This window comes from Eulemur rufifrons, chromosome 29 (genome assembly GCF_041146395.1).
Source record: "Eulemur rufifrons isolate Redbay chromosome 29, OSU_ERuf_1, whole genome shotgun sequence".
Taxonomy (NCBI): Eukaryota; Metazoa; Chordata; class Mammalia; order Primates; family Lemuridae; genus Eulemur; species Eulemur rufifrons.
The window spans coordinates 80,864,490-80,888,053 of NC_091011.1; the positions used below are offsets into that span (position 1 = coordinate 80,864,490).

Genomic DNA, 23,564 nt, shown 5'->3' on the forward strand with positions numbered 1-23,564 from the left:
CACCAGAAGAGTGTATGTTGTACCCAATACGTAAATTTTTATCCCTCACTCCTCCCAGACTCCCCCCTTCTTAATTTCCAATGTCCTTTACACCACTTCATGACCATGTGTACCCATGATTTGGCTCCCACTTATTGGTGAGAATATGTGGTGTTTGTTTTTTCCATTCCTAAAATACTTCACTTAGGATAAGGTTCTCCAGTTCCACCCAGGTTGCTGCAAATGACATTATTTCATTCCTTTTTATGGCTAAGTATACACCACATATTCTTTATCTACTCACCAACTAATGGGCACTTAGGTAGATTCTGTATCTTTGCAACTGTGAATTGTACTGTGATAAACATTTGGGTACAGGTATCTTTTTGGTCTTTTTGATATAATGATTTCTCTTCCTTTGGCTAGATAATCAATAGTGGGATTGCTGGATCAAAAAGTTAAAATATTGACAGAGGTATTAGAATGATACATTAAAAATATTTATTTAACACAAAAGAAAGAAATCAAAGGGGAAGGGAGGAACAAAAAAGACAGAAGACTTACACAGAATAAATAGCAAAATGGCAAAAGTAAATCCAACATCAATAATTACATTAAATGTGAATGGTCTAAACATCCTAATCAAAAGACAGAAATTGTTATACAGGATTTAAAAAAAAAGCAAGATCCAACTACATGCTGTCTAAAAGTGACACACTTTAGATTCAAAGACATAAATAGGATGAAATTTAAAAGGCAGGACAAGATGGGCTGGGCATGATGGCTCACACGTGTAATCCCAGCATTTGGGAGGGTGAGGCAGGAGGATTGTTTGAGGCCAGGAGTTCAAGAGCAGCCTGGGCAACACAGTGAGACCCTGTCTCTACAAAAAAAAAAAAATAAATAAATTATATAAAAATATTAGCTGGGCATGCTGGCACAGGCCTACAGTCCTAACTACTTGAGAGGCTGAGGCAGGAGGATAATCTGAACCCAGGAGTTCAAAGTTACAGTTAGCTTTCATCGTGGCACTGTACTCTGTTCTGGGTGACAGAGCAAGACCCTGTCTCTTAAAAAAAGAAAGAAAGAAGGAAGATGGGAAAAGATATGCCATGCAAGCAGTAACCATAAGAGATCAGGGGCCGGGCGCGGTGGCTCACGCCTGTAATCCTAGCACTCTGGGAGGCCGAGGTGGGCGGATCGTTTGAGCTCAGGAGTTCGAGACCAGCCTGAGCAAGAGCGAGACCCCATCTCTACTAAAAATAGAAAGAAATTATATGGACAGCTAAAAATATATATATAGAAAAAATTAGCCGGGCATGGTGGTGCATGCCTGTAGTCCCAACTACTCGGGAGGCTGAGACAGGAGGATCCCTTGAGCTCAGGAGTTTGAGGTTGCTGTGAGCTAGGCTGACGCCATGGCACTCACTCTAGCCTGGGCAACAGAGTGAGACTCTGTCTCAAAAAAAAAAAAAAAAAAAAAAAGAGATCAGGAATGGCTATATTAATAGCAGAGAAAATAGAATTTAAGATAATATTATACAACATAAGAGAGATATTTCATAATGATAAAAAGGTCAAAACCTCAGAAAAATATAACAATGATAAACATATGCCCATTTAACAATAGAATTATAAAATACATGAAGCAAAACTTGACAAAGAAGAAAGGAGAAATAGATCATTTAACAATAATAGTTGGAGATGTCTATAGCCAACCAATAATTGATACAACTAGACTGAAAATCATCAAGGATATAGAAGACTTGAACAACATGATCAACCAACTCAGTCAAAGTGATTATGTAAAACATTCAACCCAATGACTGTAAAATACACATTCTTTTCCAGTACATATGAACCATTTCTAAGGACAGATTAAATGCTAAATCATAAAACAAGTCTCAATACATTTTAAATGATAGAAACCATACAAAGCATGGTCTCCAACCACAAATGAATTAAATTATAAATCAACAGCAGAAATCAGAGAAATTCTTAAATAAATCAAATGGGAAATAAGAAAATATTTGAAACTGAATGAAAATGAAAACACAACAAATTAAAACTTATGGCATTCAGCTAAAACAGTGCTTGGAGGGAAATTTCTAATTTTAAAAACTTATATCAGTAAACAAAAAAGGTCTCCAATAATCTAAGCTTCCACGTTAAGAAATTCGGAAAAGAAGAATAAACTAAGTCCACAACAAGCAGAAGAAAGGAAATAGTAAGGATTAGATCTAGTAAAGATTAGATTAATTAGTTAATGGACTGGAATACAGAAAAATAATAGGGAGAAAAAAAATCAGTGAAACCCAAAGTTGGTTCTTTGAAAAGATCAATAAAATTTACAATCCTTTAGCTAGACTAACCAAACAAAGAAAAGAGACATAAATTACCAAAATCAGAAATGAGAAAGAGGACACATCACTACTGACCCTAAAGAAATTAAAAGGATTATGAGAAAATAGTATGAACAAGTATATGTCAACAAATTAGATAATTTATATGAAATGGAGAAATTCCTGGAAATAACAAACTATTAAAACTGACTCAAGAAGACATAGAAAATCTAAATAATTTCTAATGAGTTAGTTATTATAAATCATCCCTCAAAGAAAGGCACAGATCTAGATGGCCTCACTGGTTAATTTTATCATATATTTAAAGGAATAATACAAATCCTTCACAAACTCTTTCAGAAAATAAATGGAAAAAGAACATTTACTACCCAATTAATTCTATGATGCCAGCATTACTCAGATAACAAAGCATGACAAAAGTTTCACAAGAACAGAAAACTACAGAACAATATCTTTTCTAAACTAGACATAAAAATCCTTAACAGAGTATCAGCAAACTGAATCCGGTAATATACAAACAGAATTACACATCATAATTAAGTGACATTGATCACAGGAATGCAAAGTTGATTTAACATCAAAAAATCAATTCATGTTATATACCACGTTAATAATATAAAGACAAAACCCACATAATCATCTTAATGGATGCAGAAAAAACAATTGACAAAATCTAATGCCCACTTATGATAAAAAAAAAAAAAAAAGCTCTCAAAAAACTAGGGATAGAAGAGTATGTCCTCATCTAGATAAAAGAGTATCTTCAGAAACTCCAGAGCTAACATCATGCTCAACGCTTTTCCTCTAAGATCAGAGATAAGGCAAGGATGTCTGCTTTCACCACTTTCACTCAACCATTGTACTGAAAAATTCAAGCCAGTGCAATAAGGCACAAAAAGAAATCAGAGGCATTCATTTTGAAAAGGAAGAAGTAAAATTGCCTTGTTCTCAGATGATATAATCCTGTACATAGAAATCCCGAGCAATACATACACACACACCTTCCCCCACACCTCCACATACACACACAAAGAACTAATAAATGAGCATAGCAGGGTTACAGGATAGAAGATCAATATGTAAAAATTACCTGTATTTCTACATATTGGCAACCAAAATTCCAAAATGAAATCAATAAAATAATTCCATTCATAACATAACAATAAAATATTTAGAAATTTAATAAAAGAAATGCCAGATTTTTATACTGCAAACTATAAAAGCTTTCTGAAAAATCTAAGTAAATGGGGAAATAGTCCCTGGTCATGGATTGGAAGACTCAATATTATCCAGATGGCAACTCTCTCAAAATAATTTGTTTAAAATAGATCTATTCCTATCAAAATGCCAGTAGGCTTTTTGTTGTAGAAATTCAAAGCTGATCCTAAAATTTATATGGATATGCAAAGGACACAGAGTAGTGAAAACAATTTTGAAAAACTTGTATTTCCCAATTTTAAAACTTACTGTAAAGCTTCAGTAACCAATATTGCTTATTCATTTGGTAATTATTTTGGAATTACTCAATTGGTATTGGCATGTTAACAGATAAATGGATCAATAACAGAACTGAGAGTTCCATTACATTGATTTTCAACAAAGACAATTCAAAGGGTAAAAAACAATTTTTCACCAAACAGTGATGGGGAAAATTGGGAAATGAAATTAGACCATTACATTGCCAAACACAAAAATTTAACTTGAATTGGAATACAGACGTAAAATGTGAAAGTTAAAACCATTAAACTTCCAGAAGAAAATATTGGGGATCTTTTTGACCCTGAGCTGGGCAAAGAGTTCTTAGATGCAACATCAAAAGCACAATTCCTCAAAGGAAACGTTGGTAAGTTGAACTTTATCAAAATTATTCTGTTAAGGATTACTGTGTCTATGTCAGGAGAGGTATGTAGTCTTGTGAAATTTTTGTCAGGCTTTCTTATCTGGGTTATCCAAATAATCACATATTTGATAAAGAACTTGTATCCAGAATGTGTAAGGAAGTCTTCTAATTTAATAAGAAAACAGACAACCCAATTTAAAAATGGGCAAAAGATTTGAATGATATTCATTAAAAAAAAAAAAAAAACAAGCTAATAAGCACTTGAAAAGAAAATAACCACTAATCATTAGGGAAATGGAAATCAGAACCAGAATGAAATACCATTACACACCCACTAGAAAAGCTGTAAACAAACAAACAATACAACATGTTGGTGAAGATATGGAAAACTGAAATTCTCATACCTAATGTAAAGTGGTGCGGTTACTTTGGAAAATACTTTGGCAACTTCTTAAAAAGTAAAATATAAACTTACCATATGACCCAGTTATTCCATTTATAGGAATCTTCCCAATAGAATGGAAAAGCATATGTATACACAAAGATTTATATGAACGTTGATAGCAGCATTATTCATAATAGACAGAAATGGAAACAGCCTAAGTGCCAATCAGTTGAGGAGCAGATAAACAAAATTTGGTATATTGTTACCATGTAATGTTATTCAGTCATAAAAAGGAATGAAGTACTGATGCATGCTGCGACATTATGCTAAGTGAAAGAGCATAAAGTTAAAGAAGTGAAAGATGCATAAATATGGTTCTATATATATGAAATGTCTACATAGGCAAACTTATGGAGCCAAAAAGCAGCTCAGTGGTTGCATAGGGTTGTGGGTAGCAGTGGGGATTAATGGCAAATGAGCATAAGGAACTGTTTGAGGGTGATGGAATATGCTAAAACTAGATTGTAGTAATGGCTGCACCACTTTATAAACTTACTAAAAGTCAAATAATTGTACATTTATAGTAAGTGGATTTTATCATCTGTAAATTATACCTCAATAAAGCTGTTAATAGAGTATCGCTAATATCCTATTAGTTGATTAAAATTTAAAATATTGAGGTCTTTTCAGTTATGTATTAATGCTGAACAGGAAGCCCAGATCTAAGTAAAAATACTCATTTCCACTTGCTAAAAGTTGTCAACAATTAAAAGAAACAAATTACTTTAAACTGATAAAAAACTGATAATCTGAAGTTGATAAACTAAGATAATGTGTCATTTTAAGTATTTACAGTATCCTCTGTGCGGTTCTTTTCCTTCCTTCCCATAAGTGGCACCAAAGGTAACTTCTTTCAATTCCATCAACCAACTATGATTGATTCCAATCAATCAACTGTGCTATTAACCACAGTTATTAACCATACACTCTCACATAATAGTACCACAAAATTCTTGCATTTTAATAGCAGTTTATACATTAAATATAATTCCTATACTTTAATAGAATTCCTATACTTTAGTAGAATTTATTGTCACAAATTCCACTATATTAAAAAATACTATTTAACAAACAGAAGGCCCTACCCTCAATAGTCCTAAAATCCTTTCCAATATTCAGTTGGATAGTTGCTATAAAAATCATTCTGCTAACATTAAATGAAAAAGAAAACATAATACCTGTTTTTAAATAAAAATTTTAATTACACAGTAATATTTACCTTAAACATTTTTAATTTAAATTCACCTTCTAAAATTCAGAACATAGAGACAGTCCTTTTTGACAGTCATACCCAATGCCATCCCCTTTTCCTTGCTCTCCCCAAAGATAACTACTGTAATGAAAATTTATTTATCTTTCTAGATATTTTTAGAAAATCTTCATACACACACATATATACACAGGAAGAATCTATGTTCAGTGTGTAGCTGTTTTTCTTTTATAGAAATGGTGTTAGGCTGTACATTTATTTCACCTTGTTTTTTCATGAAGCAGTATTTTTAATGTTTATAATTAAATGTTTTATAATATCCCATAATATGTCTAAGTTTTTTGTCCAATCTTTTATTGCATAGATGTTGAGGATATCACTCAATAATCTGATATTATAAATAATACTGGAATTGACATCTTTGTATATTTTTCCTTGTAAATATATACAAGTGTTTCTTTGTGGGCAGATACTTAGAAGAGAAACTGCTGCATCACAGGCAATGCATGTATTTACTTTTTAAAAGACACTGCCAAATTACCTTCCAAAGTATCTGTACCAATTTATACTCTCAGCAACATGGTACAAGAATACCCACATTCTAGCCAACATTTGATACTACGAAATATTTAAAATTGGGCCAATCTAATAGATGAAAAAATGGTATCTTGTTTTAATTTGCATTTCTCTAATCAATACTGAGGTGGTGCTTCTTTTTATATGTTTATTGACGAATGTATTTCCTCATCTGGAGCTTCCTGTTATTAATCTTTGCCAAATTTTTCTATCAGGATATCTTTTTTCCCATTGTAGAAGTTCTTTATATATTTGGATACTAGCCCTCCAACAGTAGCAAATGTATGTATAGCAAATATTTTCTCCCAGTCCATTTCTGTGTAACTTCATGTGGGTTTTTTTATTACAAAAGATGTTAAATTTTTGTTGTGGTAAAATTTATCAATATTTTCCATTATTTTTGCCTACCAAAAGATTATAAAATATTTTTCTTATGTTTAGCTTTAATTGGTTGAAATTTTTGGGTTCTATGTTTATTTAAGCCTTCAATGCACCTATAATTTCTCAAGGTGCTGCAACATGGGAAACTAGTATGGACAGACTAAAATTAAGCAACATTAACAGATTAAAGGAGAAAAATCATATGATCATCTCCATAAATGCAGGAAAAGCATATGACAAAATTAAAAATCTATTCATCATAAAAATTCAGTAAACTAGGAATAAAAAAAACTTCCTTAATTTAATGAAGGATATTTTTTAAAAATCTCATAGAGCAAATATCATATTTAATGGTGAAACACTGACAATTATTACTTTTGAGGTCAGAAATAAGATCAAGATGCCACTGCTGTACAACATTGTGCTGGAACTCCCAGTCAGTACAACGATAGAGCGAAAAAAGTTATGGGTGAAAAAAATCAACACTGTCATTTTTAAATGCCATCTATAATAATGTACATGGAAAATCAAAAAGAATTGACAAAGAAATTATGAGAATCAGCAAGTGAGTTTAACAAGCGAGAGCTAAGGGTCATTTTGTCTAAAACTGATCTGTTGGCCCTTTAGAAAAGCAGTTGGCTTCCTATTAATCTCCATAACAACTGGACTCAGCCAAATGTGTAAGGCAATCAATTCTGGTCATCCACGAAGCCTGCACTCCAGCTCCTTCCCAACATGCCAAAGAAGAGGCTAGTACTTCCCCAACCATGAAGGCTGACAGAGTTTCCTGCTACTGGCAAACCATGTCATGCACTTGCAAGATTTGGATCTTAGTCTCTGATTATTCCAGAGAGGGATTACTTATCCTCAAAATTTATGTTAGGCTGTCAAAATTGGGCTGAAACCAAAATTATGCCACATTATATTGCTTTTGCATCCTACCCCTGATCGTAACAGTGAGTAGCTGGAGCTTTTGTACTTAATGCAGTTTAAAAACCAGAAGCCCAATGATCATAAACCCTATCTTAGGATGTGAAGTGCCCTGCTAGACTTCTCAACACTGACCTATAAAGAATGATAAACAGGGGACCAGTACATGTGGTATTACTCCAGTCTCTCTGAGTTTCCCCCAGTGAATATTACTCCAGTAGGCTTTGTATGAGTTCTGCTTGGCCATTGTGCTTAGTTCATAAAAGTTGTCACAGTAAACTGGGCATCAAGTCAGGTTTCTACTATGGGTTTCTGGAAGTAAACCAAAGAATCAGAGTAAAAGACTCATTCTGGCATTCTGTCAGCATGCTCAGTCACTGGGATGTCTGATCACTAACTGCCTATGGGAAATAGCTCTAAAGTCCCAATGAATGAAAAATCTGGCAGATAAGAGTGTCCAGGTTAGAACTCCTTGGTTATTGATGGCCTTGGTGGGGGTCTCCCAGGAAGGGGCAAACTTCACTGAAGGGAAGGCTAAGCAATTCCTGATGAAATTATATAAAAACACACACAGAAACAAGGATGCAAAAAAAGAGCTGGGGAATACTTTTATAGAAGAATAAAGGAGGAAGATTTTCTCTAGCATATATCTACACTGATATAAAGCTATTATAGTAAGGCAGTGTGTTGCTGGCACATGCACAGAAATGTGAAGCAGTGGACAGTAGGAGCCCAGAAATAGACCAATGCATATAAGGACATGTGACTTACAACAAAGCTGATATTGCATAGCAGTGGGTACAGACATATATTTCAACAATTGTGCTGAGGCAACTGGGTATTCATATGGAAAAAATGAAATTGCTGCCTTATACCATATCCTAAAAAGCAATTGTAGGTAGATTATAGACCTAAAACATGAAAGTTGAAACTAAAATGCTTATAGAAAATCTTACAGAGAATATACTGTATATACTTAGGGTAAGAAAATTTTTCTTGAGCAAGACACCAAAAATATTATTTCTAAAGTAAAAGATTGACAAATTTCTTGAGCAAGACACCAAAAATATTATTTCTAAAGTAAAAGATTGATAAATTTGACCTCATTACATTTAAGAAGTTCTGTTCATCAAAAGATACCAAGAAAGGAAACAGACAAGATAGAGTATGGAAAAAGCTACTTGCAACACACATGACCAGCAAAGGACATACATTTAGAATACATAACATTCCTAAAATCAATGGGAATAAGGCAGATAACCCAGTAAAACTCTAGGCAAAACTCAAACAGGTTTTTCAATAGAAAAGATATCCAAATGAATGGTAAACACAGAAAAGGCTGTCCAACTCATTAGTAATTAGAGAATTACAAATTAAAACCACAACGATCTGACAAGGATGCCAAGACAATTCAACAGAGAACAGTCTTTCATGAAATAGTGCTGAGACAACTAGACATCTACATGCAAAAGAGTGAAGTTGAACCCCTACCCCATTCCATACACAAAAATGATCTCAAAATGGATTAAAGACCTAAATATAAAAGACAAAACTATAATATAAATCTCTTTCTTAGGAATAACACCAAAAGCACAAGCAAAAAAAACAAAGATAAATTAGACTTTATCAAAATTAAAAACTTCTGTGCTTCAAAGAACACTATCAAAAAAGTGAAAAGACAAGCCCAGGAATATGAAGAAATATTTGCAAACTGTACATCTGACAAAGGTCTAGTATCCAAAATACATAAAGAACTATTACAATTCATTAATAAAGACAAATAACCTTATTTTTTAAATGGGCAAAGGTTTTGAATAGACATTTCTCCAAAGAAGATATACAAATGGCTAATAAGCCCATGAAAAAGTACTCAACATCATTAGTCATTAGGGAAATGCAAATCAAAACCACAATTAGATTCACACCACCTTCTCACACTTACTAGGGTGGGTAAAATAAAAAAGACAATGAGGAATGTTGGTGAGGATGTGGAGAAATTGGAACTCTTATACACTGCTGAAAGGATGTAAAATGGCATAGCCCCTTTGGAAAATAGTTTGGTAGTTCCTCCAAGAGTTAAACAGAGTTACATTATGACCCAGCAATTCTACTCCTATATATGTACCCAAAGAACTGAAACATTATGTTCACATTAAAAAATTAGACATAACTTAGCAGTATTATTCATAAGAGCCAAAAGTAGATACAATCAAAATGTCCACCCACAGATGAATGGATAAATAAAATGTGGTATATCTACACAATGTAATATTATTCTGCTATAAAAAGAATGAAGTACTAATACTTCTACAATACAGATGAAACTTGAAAACATTACACTAAGTGAAAGAAGCCAGAAAAGAAAGACCAAATATTGTATGACTCCATTTGTAGGAAATGTTCAGAATAGGCAAATCTATGGAGACAAAAACAGATTTGTATTTTCCAGGGGTAAAGCAAAGGGGAGAATAAAGAAAGACTATTAATGGTTTAGGGATTTCTTTTTGGGGTGATGAAAATGTTCTGGAATTAGTGGTGGTGATTACATAATTTCATGAATATACTAAAAACTACTGAACTGCATACTTTAAAAAGGTGAGTTTTATGGTTTTTGAGTTATATTTCAATTAAAAAATTCAAGATACCTCCTAGACTAGAAAAAAATTTTAAAGTTTGACAATATCATGTCTTGGCCTCAGAAAATCTCATGCTGCTAGTTAGAATATAAATTGGTACAATCATTTAAAAAAAAAGTCTGACATTACTTATAAAGAGATACACACCCAATAATCTAGCAATTTCACTCCCAGATATATATCTAGAGAAATGTATACTGATATATACAGTAAATCTATGGTAATAGTGTGGTATTGGTACAAGTATGCCATTTATAGCAAGTTTTAGTCATAATTGCTAAAACAGAAAACAAACCAAATGTCCACTAATAGAAAAATGAATAAACTGGGAAATTATCAAGGAAATATAAAATATAAATTAAATGAACTAGAGCTATAAGCAAAAACAAGGGTGAATCTTATAACAATAGTAAGTGAAAAAAAAGAGACACAAAATGCAGCATGATTCTATTGACAGAATGTTCAAAACAGGGCAAAATTAAACTTTACTGTTTAGGGATGCATGCACAGGGGGTAAAAATCTAAAGAAAAGCAAAAAAATGACTACCATCAAAACAGGGTAGTGGTCTCAATAGTTATGATCATGTAAGATACATAAAGCATTCCTGAGGTACCAGAAATGTGGATGTGGTCATTATATGAGTATTTCATAGCAACTACATATAATGTACATAACTGTAAGTTTTATGGACTTTTCTATATGTACATTATATTTCTCAATTGAAAAATTTTAAAGAATTAATATTGTGTATTCTTTCTTGGATGCAGGATTCTAAATAGGAGGACAATTTTGTTATCAGTGATGTACAGATCAATTACAGTCTTACATTTTTATACTTGATTTGTTAGTTTCTGAGAGAGTTGTGTTAAAGTCTCCCATGAACAGAGGACTTAATTTCCTGTATTTTTTTAAGATTGTTCTTTATATATTTGAAACTATATTATTAAGGGTATACAAGTTCATTCCTATTATATTATTTTTTACAACATTACTTTTGTCAAAATATAAAATCCCACTTGGTCATTTTTAATGCTGTACACCCTGATTCCTATTCTGATATATATATATATACACACACACACACACACACACACACACACATATTTTTTTTTTTTTAGACAGAGTCTCACTCTGTTGCCCGGGCTAGAGTGCCGTGGCGTCAGCCCAGCTCACAGGAACCTCAAATTTCTGGGCTCAAGCAATCCTTCTGCCTCAGCCTCCCGAGTAACTGGGACTACAGGCATGCGCCACCATGCCCGGCTAATTTTTTTCTATACAGATTTTTAGCTGTCCAAATCATTTCTTTCTATTTTTAGTAGAGATGGGGTCTCGCTCTTGCTCAGGCTGGTCTCGAACTCCTGACCTCGAGCAATCCTCTCGCCTCGGCCTCCCAGAGTGCTAGGATTACAGGCGTGAGCCATCACGCTTGGCCCCTGGCTTATATTAATACTGTTACACAGCATTTGTCTGTGTGTGTGTGTGTGTGTGTGTGCGCGCGCGTGTGTATCTAGTATATATATTTTGATATATACTATTTGTTTATAAGTGCCTTTTGTAAAGGCATATGTCTCTTGTTTTATTTTGTTTACATAATCTTTTAATAATAGGTAAATCCATTTATATTCATTATAGTAAACGTTATGTTTTGTGTGCTAGTCAGCCTTCAAGATGGCCCCCAAAAATCTCCACTTGTAAAAATCCACATCCTGTATGGACATTATACCAGGGTTTGTCTGTGTGACCAAGAAAATACACCTGCAGTGATGGCATGTCACTTTCAAGATTAGGTTGTAAAACTCTGCAACTTCCATCAGGTTCTCTCTCTCTCTCAATTCACTTGCTTTGGGAGAAACCAGCTGCCATGCTGGATATTCAGGCGGCCTAAAGAAAGGATCTCAAAGTGAGAGACTGAAGCACCTGGTCAACAGCCAAGAGGGAACTGAGGCTTGCCAACACCTATGTAAGTAAAATTCTACATGGATCCTCCAGACCCACATGATTGCAGCCCTGGTCAACAACTTGATTGTAAATGGACCCTGAACCAGAAACAGACAATTAAGCCTCTCCCAGATACCTTGACTACAGCAACTGGGAGATAATAAATGTTTCTTATAAGCTGCTAAGTTTAGGGCCAATTAGTCATACAGCAAGAGATAACTCATATATTTATACTTACTTCTACCCAATTTACTTTTTAGTTTCTGTTTACATGCTTCACCTTAAATATTTTTCTCCTTACCAACTTTCAGTCAAATTTTCGTTGTTCCATTCTTCCTCAACATTTTGAAAGCATTACATTCAATTTATATTCTTAATTACTAACCCATATATTTTTCTGACAAAGTTTAATATTACTCAATACCATATTTTCTTCCTAAACAAGATCCCCCACACACATCCATGCTTTTACTTCCATCTAATACCACCTTCTATACCATTATTTATCACATTGCCATCCTGTGGAATTTTAGAGCTTGTTACTAATTTTAAAAAGTTAAAAAATCGGCTGGGCGCAGTGGCTCACACCTGTAATCCTAGCACTCTAGGAGGCCGAGGTGGGAGGATTGCTCGAGGTCAGGAGTTTGAGACCAGCCTGAGCAAGAGCAAGACCCTGTCTCTACTAAAAATAGAAAGAAATTAACCGGACAACTAAAAATATATAGAAAAAATTAGCCGGCCACGGTGGTGCATGCCTGTAGTCCCAGCTACTCGCGAGGCTGAGGCAGGAGGATCACTTTAGCCCAAGAGTTAGAGGTTCCTGTGAGCTAAGCTGACGCCACGGCACTCTAGCCCTGGACAACAGAGTGAGACTTTGTCTCAAAAAAAAAAAAAAAAAGTTAAAAAATGAGGGCGATGCGCACTGTCTAGGGGATGGACACGTTTGAAGCTCTGACTCGGGGGGCCCAGGGGGGCAGGAAAGGGCAATATACATAACCTTAACTTTTGTGCCCCCACAATATTCTGAAATACTAAAATAAAATAAAAATAAATAAATAAATCTTTAATCCACTTTGGAAAAAAATCATTGATTTAGAATTATCAGCTTTTATACTAATTCCATTGTTCAATATTATCTCTTAAATTTCACTATTACCTTCTGATTATCTATTTCTTCATGCTATAGCTAATAAATATATGGATGATTCTTACAAAGTCATTGGTAAACTACGGCAAACCCTTATGTTCAAAATATCATTTACCCTCACTATTGAATGATAGTTTGGCTAGGCAGAGAATTCTGAGTGGCCAGTTATTTTCCCACAGCACTATGAAGACCTGCTTCATTGCCTTCTTGTATCCAATGTGGCTGAGAGAAATCTGAAGTAAAACTATGGGTCAAATATCTTTATTTCCAAATGACTTTTGTCCTTGATATTAAAAAAAAAATTCACTGTTTGAACGTGCTTGCTTATTTTTGTCCTTTGCTTTACTCAGCATTTGGTTTATTTGTTTTAATCTGAAGATTATATCTTTCCAAAGATCTGAGAAATTGTCATTCATTTAAAAAATTAATTTTGTATTAAATTATAATAAGAACACAGAAAAGTACATGAGGTAGCTATCATGGACTGAATATTTGTGTCCCCCCAAAATTCATGTGAAGCTCCAATCCCCTATGTGGCTGTATGTGGAGACAAGGCCTCTAAGAAACTAATTAAGGTTAAATGAGGTCATAAAGGTAGGGCCCTGATCACATAAGACTAGCAACCTTATAAAAAGAGATACCAGAGAGGGCTGGCTGGCTTGCTTGTTCACTTCTCTCTCTCTCTCCATCTCTCTCTCTCTCCCCACCCACCCACCCCAGACACATGCACTGAAGGAAGGCGTGTGAGCACACATCAAGAAGGTGGCCACCTGCAACCAAAGGGGAGAGCCCTCACCGCTAGAAAGCAACCCTGCTGGTACTTTGATCTTTTCCTTTCCAGCCTGCAAAACTGTGAGAAAATAAATTACTGTTGTTTAAGCCACTCAGTCTGTTATTTTGTTATGGCAGCCCAATACCAACACAGCAGCCAAACTTGAAAATGACCTCCAATAATTCTTGCTTCCTGCTATTAGTTCCCACTAATATAGCTTTTTTTTTTTTTTTTCCTGAGACAGAGTCTCACTCTGTTGCCCAGGCTAGAGTGCCATGGTGACAGCCGAGCTCACAGCAAACTCAAACTTCTGGGCTCAAGCAATCCTTCTGCCTCAGCCTCCCGAGTAGCTGGGACTACAGGCATGCGCCACCATGCCCAGCTAATTTTTTCTATATATTTTTAGTTGTCCAGCTAATTTCTTTCTATTTTTAGTAGAGACGGGGTCTCGCTCTTGCTCAGCCTGGTCTCGAACTCCTGAGCTCAAATGATCCACCCGCCTCGGCCTCCCAGAGTGCTAGATTACAGGCGTGAGCTACAATGCCCGGCCTAATATAGCCTTTTATCCAACAGAATATTGCAGAAATGTTGTCATATAGCTCTAAGACTAGGTCACAAAAAAATTGTACTCTTTTGTATCACTTGTTCTGGGGAAAGCCAGTCACAATGTTGTAAGGACATTCAAGCAATCCTATGGAGAAGTTCACACGGCAAGGAACTGAGATATCTTGCCAACAGCCTGCATCAAGACAGCAGTGAACTACCTTGTAAGCAGATTTTCCAGCCTCCATCCAGCCTTCAGATGACTGCAATCCTGGCCAACATCTTGACTGTAACCTCAGGAAAGACCCCAAACAAGAACCCCAGCTAAGATACACCCAAATCCCTGACCCAGAGAAACTGTGTAGGAAAATAAGTATTTATTGTCCTTTTAATCTGGTGTATTTTAGAGTAATTTGTTATGCAAAAATAGATAATACAGTGTATAAATCATAAATAAATTATTATAAACCTAACTTGACAAGGAAAATAAATATTTCAAGTCCTCTAGAAGCTCCCAACATGCCACCTCCTAAGCCCATGCTCCTACCTCAAAGATAATCACTATACTAACTTAATACCATAGATCAGTTGTGCCTGTTAAGTATGAAATTAACATAAATGGAACTACACAAAATGTATTCTTTTGTATATGACTTCTTGGTAAGATTTATCCATGTGGTTGCATTTAACAATAATTGTTCATTTCCATCGTTGCATACTGGTTGACTGTATGAATATGCCACATTTTTGATTTTAGCATTGATGAACATTTGGACTGCTTCCATTTTGGAGCTATTATGAATAATAGTACTGTAAGTGTCCTTGTACGGTTGACCCTTAAACAACACAGGGGTTAGGGGTACCAACTTCCCATGCAGCTGAAAATCCATGTATGTAACTTTTGACTCCCCAAAAACTTAACTACTAATAGCTTACTGTTGACGGTAAGCCTTATCAATAACACAAACAGTAGATTAACATATATTTTTATATATATCTGCTGTGTTCTTACAGTAAAGTAAGCTAGAGAAAAGAAAATATTATTAAGAAAATCATAAGGAAGGAAGAGAAAACACATTTACTATTCATTAAGTGGAAGTGGGTCATCATAAAGGTCTTCATCCTCATCAACTTCACATTGAGTAGACTGAGGAGGAGGAAGAGGAAGGGTTGGTTTTGCTGTCTCAGAGGTTGGCAGAGGTAGAAGAAAATCCACATATAAGTAGACCCATGCCATTCGAACCTGTGTTGTTCAAGGGTCAACTGTGTATGTCTTTTGAGATACAAATGTATGCCTTTCTGTCTGGTATTTGTAAGAAGCTGATTGGGATTCTGACTGGGGGTTTGTGTAATCCACAGGTCAACTTAAGAAGATGTGACACAGTATTAAATATTCCAGTTTAAGAACATGATATATATACCCCCATTTATTCAAGTCATACTTCAATTAATATTTTATCATTTTCTGTGTAGATATGTATATAATTTTTGGTAGCTTTACTTCTAAGGATTTTATTTTAATACAATTATAAATGATACCATCTTTTCAAAATTTTATCTTATTGATTGGTTGTTGGAATAATAAATAAAATTGATTTTGGAAATTGGCCCTCTATCCAGCAACCTTGGTAAATATATGTATCAATTCTAATAGATAATAGTATTTTGCATTTTCTAAATATTTAGTCATATTGTCTGTAAATAAAGAGAGTGTTGTCTTTGAAATCTTTAGATATTTAATTTCTCTTCACTTAGTGCACTAAGGACTTCTAGCAAAATACTCCTTAAAAAGTAGAAATAGCAGACATCCTTGTCTCTCTCATTTACAACCGCAAGGAGAAAGCCTTTAATAGTTCACCAATAAGCATAAAGTTTACTGGAGATTTTTTTACACTGTTATCAGAATAACGATGTTCTCTTCTAGTCCTGGTTTGCAGAGATTTTTAATCATGAATTGCCATTAAATGCTATCAACTGCTTTTTTTTGGTACCCATTAAGATATTATGATTCTTCCCCTTTATTTTTTAAATGAGATATATTATGTTAATTTTTGACTGTTAGATGAACCTTGTACTCATAGAATAAACCACTACTGGGAAATATTTGGTCATTATTTCTTCACATAACTTTTTTTTTGCTCCATTCTCTCACCTTTCCTTCTGGATTCAAATTACATATATGTTAGGCCACTTGATATTATCCCACAGTTCTCTGAGGCTTTCTTTATGTTCTTTAATTTGTTTCCCCTCTGTTCTTCAAATTAGTGACTTTCTATTGCTCTATCTTCAGATTAACTAATTCTAACTCTTTCTCTCTTTCAACTGCCATCTCTAATCTGCTGTTAAGTTCATCCACCAAATTATCCATTTCAGTTATTGTACTTGTAGAGGCAGAATGGCCCCCTCAAAGATGTCCAGGCCTTCATCCCTGAAACTGGTGGATATGCTACATTATAACATGACAAAGAAACTTTGCAGATATAATTAAGGTTATGCACCTGGATTATCTAGGTGGGTACAATCTAATCACATGAGCACTTAGAGATGTAGTGAAAGAGGAGGCAGAAGAAATCTGGCAGCAGGGCAAGCCAGAGAGATTCAAAATGCAAACTCAACACACCATTCCTGGCTCTGAAATGCACGCGTCAACATGCAAGGGACGGAAGAGAGGTCTTTAGCTGCTCATTGAAAGTATGAGAAGGAATGCAAGCAGCCTCTAGAGGCACAGGCAAACCCCTGGCTAAAAGCCAGCAGGAGCCTAAAACCTATAACCACAAAAAAAGGAGTTTGGCCAACAATTTAAATGAGATTGGAAGTGGATTCTTTCCAAAAACCTCAGTAAGCAATAACACCACTATTGTGCAAACACTTTCACTTTAGCCCCATGAGACCTGTGTTGGACTTCTAACCTACATATCTATGAGATAATAAATGGATATTGTTATGAGTCGTTACATTTATGGTAATTTGTTATGGCAGCAATAAAAACACAACACAGATTTTGGTATTTTAAGTCAAGTGCTACTGTAACAAATACCTAAAATTGTAGAATTGCCTTTGTAATCAGGCACTGAGTGGAAGCTGGAAGAATTCTGAGGAACATGATGAACAAAACCTAAATTGCTTTGAACAGAATATTACTAGAAATCTGGTCTTTCAGGACACTGCTGGTCAGGGCTCACAAACTACCTGTAGAAATCTTGACTTGGAGGACACCGCAGAGAGGGCTGGGAAGTGAGATACATGTTATTGTAAACTGGAGAAAAGTGGATCTTTGTTATGTATTGGCAGAGAGCTTAGTGACTTTGTGTCCTGCAGTTACTTCTAAAGCAGAACTTGTAAACGATGAAGTTGGATATTTATTTGAGGACGTTTCCAAAGGTGAAGGTGTGACCTGGTTTCATCATGCTGCTTACAGTTAAATGTGAGATGACAAATTACACCTATGGACAGCAGCTCTGGCCTGTGCACGAGTTCTAGCCTGTCTGTGATCTTCCTTTCTTAACAGCCTGCCCTATGGATGCTGGACTTGCTTAGCTAGACCCCAAACTGCATACACCAATTCCTTGAATCTCTACATACTGATGTCCTCTGGGTTCTGCTTCTCTGGTTGAATCCCGAATGATACTGTACTTTTAAGCTATAGAATTTCTATTTAGCTCTTTTTTATATTAACATTTCCCCTGTTCATTCATAGCTATTTTTTCCATTAAAGTCTTGGATAGATTTATAATAGATGCTTTAAAGACTGTCTGCTAATTCCAATGCCTGGATCACATCATGGATTGCTTTTTCTCTTTACTACTGGTCACACTTTCTAAATTCTTTGTACTTCTAAGCAATTTTTTACTATATGCTAAACATTGTGAACTATATATTTAAAAGACTGTAGAATTTAGGGTAACTGTTTCTTCAGCAGGCAGCTTGGCTGGGATCAATCTACAAACTTTGTCTCCCCCACAGTGACTTACAGGTGAAAGGTGAATTCTCCATTCAGTTCCTTCAGCTTACAACTACTGATTTTTGGCAGTTTCCTAGAGTCTTCTCCTGTATATGTATGGTTCAGTGGCAAGTCAATGATTTTTGCAGAGTTTAAAATTGATTTTAAGACTTACCTCTTTTGTGGCTCCCTCCTTTCCAGGATTTTCACCCTAAGTTTACTGTGCTCCGGATCCTTCTGTCCAGTAAATATTGTGGCTTTCTGCCACACCCAGGAATTGTGAAATGCCCACAGGAGAATAGCCAGAAATACTCAAATTTCACCCAGCACAGCTTTTGTCTTTCAGGTATCATCTTCCCTCCAGTTTTTGCCTACTTTTCACCACTCACTAGTACTTTCAAATAGTTGTGGGTTTTCTTTAGGGATGCTTATTTTTGTATTAATGATATAATCATTATTTGTGTACTGCACTACCATTATTGGAAGCAGAAAGCATAATTGAATATTTTTAAATATTCCATTCTATCCCCCAGTGTTGACATTTAAGATCTATATCTCTTAGGTTTTTTTTTTAGTGGTTATAATATTCATCCTAAAGAGCTTACAATATTCAATCTTATTACAGTATACCATCAAATAATATATTACTTCATAAGCAATATAAAAAACCTTACAAATATATAATTCTATTTTTCTCCCTCATGCCCGTTATCTACTATTGTCATATACTTTATGCCTAAATATAGTATAAGCACCACAATCTATTGTTACTTTTAGTGGGAATTTTAAAATACTTTACAATACTGCTAAGGCATACTTAGTAAGGTCATATATGCCTCAGACTCTCGGGATGATCTTGGGTAAATCATTAAATGCAGAACTTCAACATTCTCTTTTATAAAAATTAAAGGGATAGACTAGATTCTTAATGTCCCTTCCAGCTTTCATATTATCTGTATATCCTATGACCTATGAATACTTTTTGTTCAATATCAGTTTTTTAATGTGTAATTAACAATCATAATCTAGTAAGTATATATATATAAGAGCATACATTAAGGTAGAAAAAAGTATTACTTGGAATCCATGATTTTTTTAAATTTGTAAAACATCAGACTCATCTTTAAAGTCAGTGCTGCCCAGAAAATATTCATAAAGGAAATAAACACTGAGGTATATTAACTTGCAATGGAGAATGACTCAAGTTTAAGTGAAAATACTTACCCATCTTCAGTTTCTTTTAGTAAGCGACTAGCAATTCGGATTAGCATGCAGTAAGCAAACTGTGATTTGAGACCAGATTTAGCAAACTTATTCAACATCTTGGAAACAGCAAGACGATCATTCTTTCTAAGGTGATACAGGACCCCCAATGCATGGTACTAAAGAACAAGAAAAAGAATGGATCACACATATTAGAAAGAAGATAGAACATACAAAAATAGAATCACATGGAACTAAATTGAGTATTTTTATAAAAAGATACCCAAGTCAAATGCACACAAATAGAATACCTTTTCACATTGAATTAAATACCATAAAGACTAAAAGGATGGGGGTTTCTAATATATCCCCACAAGTGGCAAATTCAGACTGGACAAGTATGAAGAAGGTAACATACAATCTGAAGATGGCTCCAGCAGATTCAACATTGACTCACACATCCTCAGTACAAAGGCTTTCAGTTCCAAGTCTTTACCAGTGTTATACGTCTCTCTTGGTGGCTTTAAATCATCTGTGGCCACCTTGGTGGTTAACGGATTAATCTCCTAAAGTAGGCTAAAGGAATGCCTTTATCATGACACCTCATATAAAAACACATTGATCAGAATTAGGAGAGTAAGAGTGTTTCCTAAGGGAAAAAATTACTACTCAGTTGCCTCAGAACTGAATGTGCTAACATGAGAGTTGTAAACAATGAAAGGGCATAAATAAATACCCTCTCAAATACAATGGCATACTTTACATAAAATTGCCAGTTAAGAATTTAATCCTGTTCCTCTTTATGAAGAATAGCCTAACAAATACCAAAAGGAAAGCTTTTTTGACAAAATGGTTTCAAAGTTTCACAAATAAAAACTATTCCTTATAATTTTTATAACATCTATAACCGAGGCTTGTGAAACTTGGAATTGAACATCTTTTTGCACAAATTATTTTTCACATAAAAGACTGCAATGCACTGTGAAGGACCTTTAGAATGAGCATCTCAATCTACTACTGAATATAAGAATCTTTTCTGAATATTCTTCAGGAGGTCATCCAGCTTCTACCAAACACTTGAAGAGCCTATGGCAGTAATCGTGATTAGTGAGATTTCTACTTGAGCATATGCACTAGTAGGCTGCTTAATATGCCAAAGAATTTGCCCTTAGTTAGTGCTTATATGGGGAATCAATATACTGCCCCTAAAATACTGGCTTAAAGAAAGCTGATCCCAAGACACAAACTAATGTGTTTCAATGACAGTACCTGAACCATAATATTATCACTTGATGCAGCTTCTTGGGCTTCATTAATCCAGTGCTTAACCGTATCATAGCTTATCTTCATCATGTGCTAAATAGAGAAAAAAAAAAATGAGAGTAGACAATGCATGGTCACTGGAAGTTTAGAAACATGAGTTAGTTTTCCGGAAAATCACTGACAGATATTTCCCCAAAGAAAGAAAACTTTGTAGCTTTGCAGTTTATTTCACATCTCTACTCCTGGGGCAACTGATAAACCAGAAGCATTTTCTCCAATACCTCTTTGCAAAGGTGAGTTCAGAGAGGTACATAAAAGGAAGTAATGGAAAGGGGAAGAAGAGGGAGGGAATGGATATTCAATAGAATGGTGTTCAAATGTTAACATTATTAAGTTTTACTCCCAGGAAACTCCCCTGGAAGAAAGAGGCAGAATACTAGTATAACCCCTGCTGTAAACAATTATATTTAAGAATCAGAAACTCTTGTGATTTAGATTCCTTAATGCATGTACACACTAGTAACTGATTCCAATCAAATGCAATGAATAAAGGTTTTAGTGAATAAACTTTGTTTTGATGAAAAACAAAGAAAAGCATTACTAAAACAAAGACCAATTGCTGGGACAAAATTCAGAAGTGGGACAGGAGACTCTGGATTAAAGGACACATACGGACACAGGGCACCAAGGAAAGCACAGGACAAAGAGACAAGAGGTAGAAGTGCAGGTTATAAAGGAAGATTTTAAATTAAAGAGAACAACCCTCAGTTTCGTCCTTGTCCTTACCTTAACCTTACCCTCATCTTTATTATGTGTACAATATAACTTTTGGATTCCCCAAACCTTTTAAACATATGAAAATTTTGTTTTTAACTGCCCATTTTAATTGCTCAATGCTCCTCTAGATAAAACACATTTGTATAAAGTAATAGAGATGTATACTTATTTTTAACTGTTTCATTTGTAAGAGAATCATAGTGATACTTTGTTTTTGCAACTAGAAACCGTACCAGCATAAGAACTAGGCAGGTGCTTGCTCACTTACTAAGGAAGATACCAGTGCGGAACTGGATACACTGGAGACTTTATCCACAATGGCTTGTTTCATGTATCTTTCAATGGCTTGCAACATTGTTCCCTAGTAACATTCAAAAAGAAAAAGCTGTTGAAGCAAAATATTTTCTTGCAAAACTACTACTTCAAAATAATTCATAAAAATCAGTCATATATTTGTTTCTATGCAAACATTGAGAACGCACTAAAAGGATTACCATATAATGCAGTAATAATATCCCACAGGGCAGAACTGAAACAACTGAGTGGAAGCTTCAAGAAAGAACATTTAAGATTGTATGTTAGGATGACTGTTCAACAATGACATAAATGTCTCAAGTGGAGAATCCCAGTTTGAAAAAAATATACAAGAAGAGGCTGAAGTTATCAGGGATGTTATAATAAAAAGAGATTTCTATATGGGATGGAGGCTGCTTTCAAAGTCCTGAAGATATACCTCCATGTGAAGGGCATGCATTATACACGGATCCTGAAACATCCTATAAATCAAATGTAATCACTGATTATCTTTGGTACATAAGAAATTAAATGTGTAATATACTACTATAGTGAGCCCTTGACATGAAGTCCTCTGGAAATAAAGCTCATTTCAATTTTAACTGGGAAAAAGCTTAGCGCATTGGCAAGGTTGTGGCAGATAAATATGAGTAAACAGACTGAGATCAATATTCAGACGAAAAGAAAGTTTTACTGCTAGCACTGGCACGGTTAAGTATTATGCTACCAATTCAATACTCAAAACAAAAACAACCACAACAAAACAGAAAGGCAGCAAAAAATATTAAACCATTTCTATTACTCCTTCTAGAACCTAGATTTACCAGATTTACAATTTGATCCTGCTCAACCTTTAAAACTTGAGAAGGTTGCAAATATACACATAAAATATATTCAAGCATGAATATATATCTATTAATTACCATTATTAATGTTAATATTATTATTTTAGAGACAGGGTCTTGCTATGTTGCCCAGGCTGTAGTTAAACTGCTGGGCTCCTGAGTAGTTGGGACTACAGGCATGTGCCACCCTGCCTGGCCTGTTAATCAATTTGCTTAGCAATACCTGGCCTGCTCTTCATTTTAACCTGCCCTACTCAAAGTTCCCAGAAAGAGACAGCCTAACATAGTGTGTATGAGATATATATATATATATATATATATATATATATAAACTCATCCCTCCAGATATAATGGACTGGATCACAGTTAAGCACCTGACTTGGACCCAGGTAGATAGATATAAGCTAATGACTTACTGGTGGCTAATCAGATTTTCCCTCTTAGATATCTGAAAGGGCAGGCCTGAATCTGGTACATAATG

The 23,564-nt window shown here is 34.8% G+C and overlaps 1 protein-coding gene across 1 annotated transcript in view; it reads right to left on the reverse strand.

The window, feature by feature from the left end:
• COPG2 (COPI coat complex subunit gamma 2) overlaps positions 1-23,564 on the reverse strand; it is a 138,618-nt gene that overhangs the window by 77,602 nt on the left and 37,452 nt on the right. The window contains exons 7-9 of the mRNA XM_069462366.1: positions 22,213-22,305; positions 21,174-21,260; positions 19,926-20,083 (exon numbers count right to left, since the gene is read on the reverse strand). Coding sequence (XP_069318467.1) covers positions 19,926-20,083; positions 21,174-21,260; positions 22,213-22,305 — 338 coding nt within the window. The remainder of the gene's footprint in view (positions 1-19,925; positions 20,084-21,173; positions 21,261-22,212; positions 22,306-23,564) is intronic.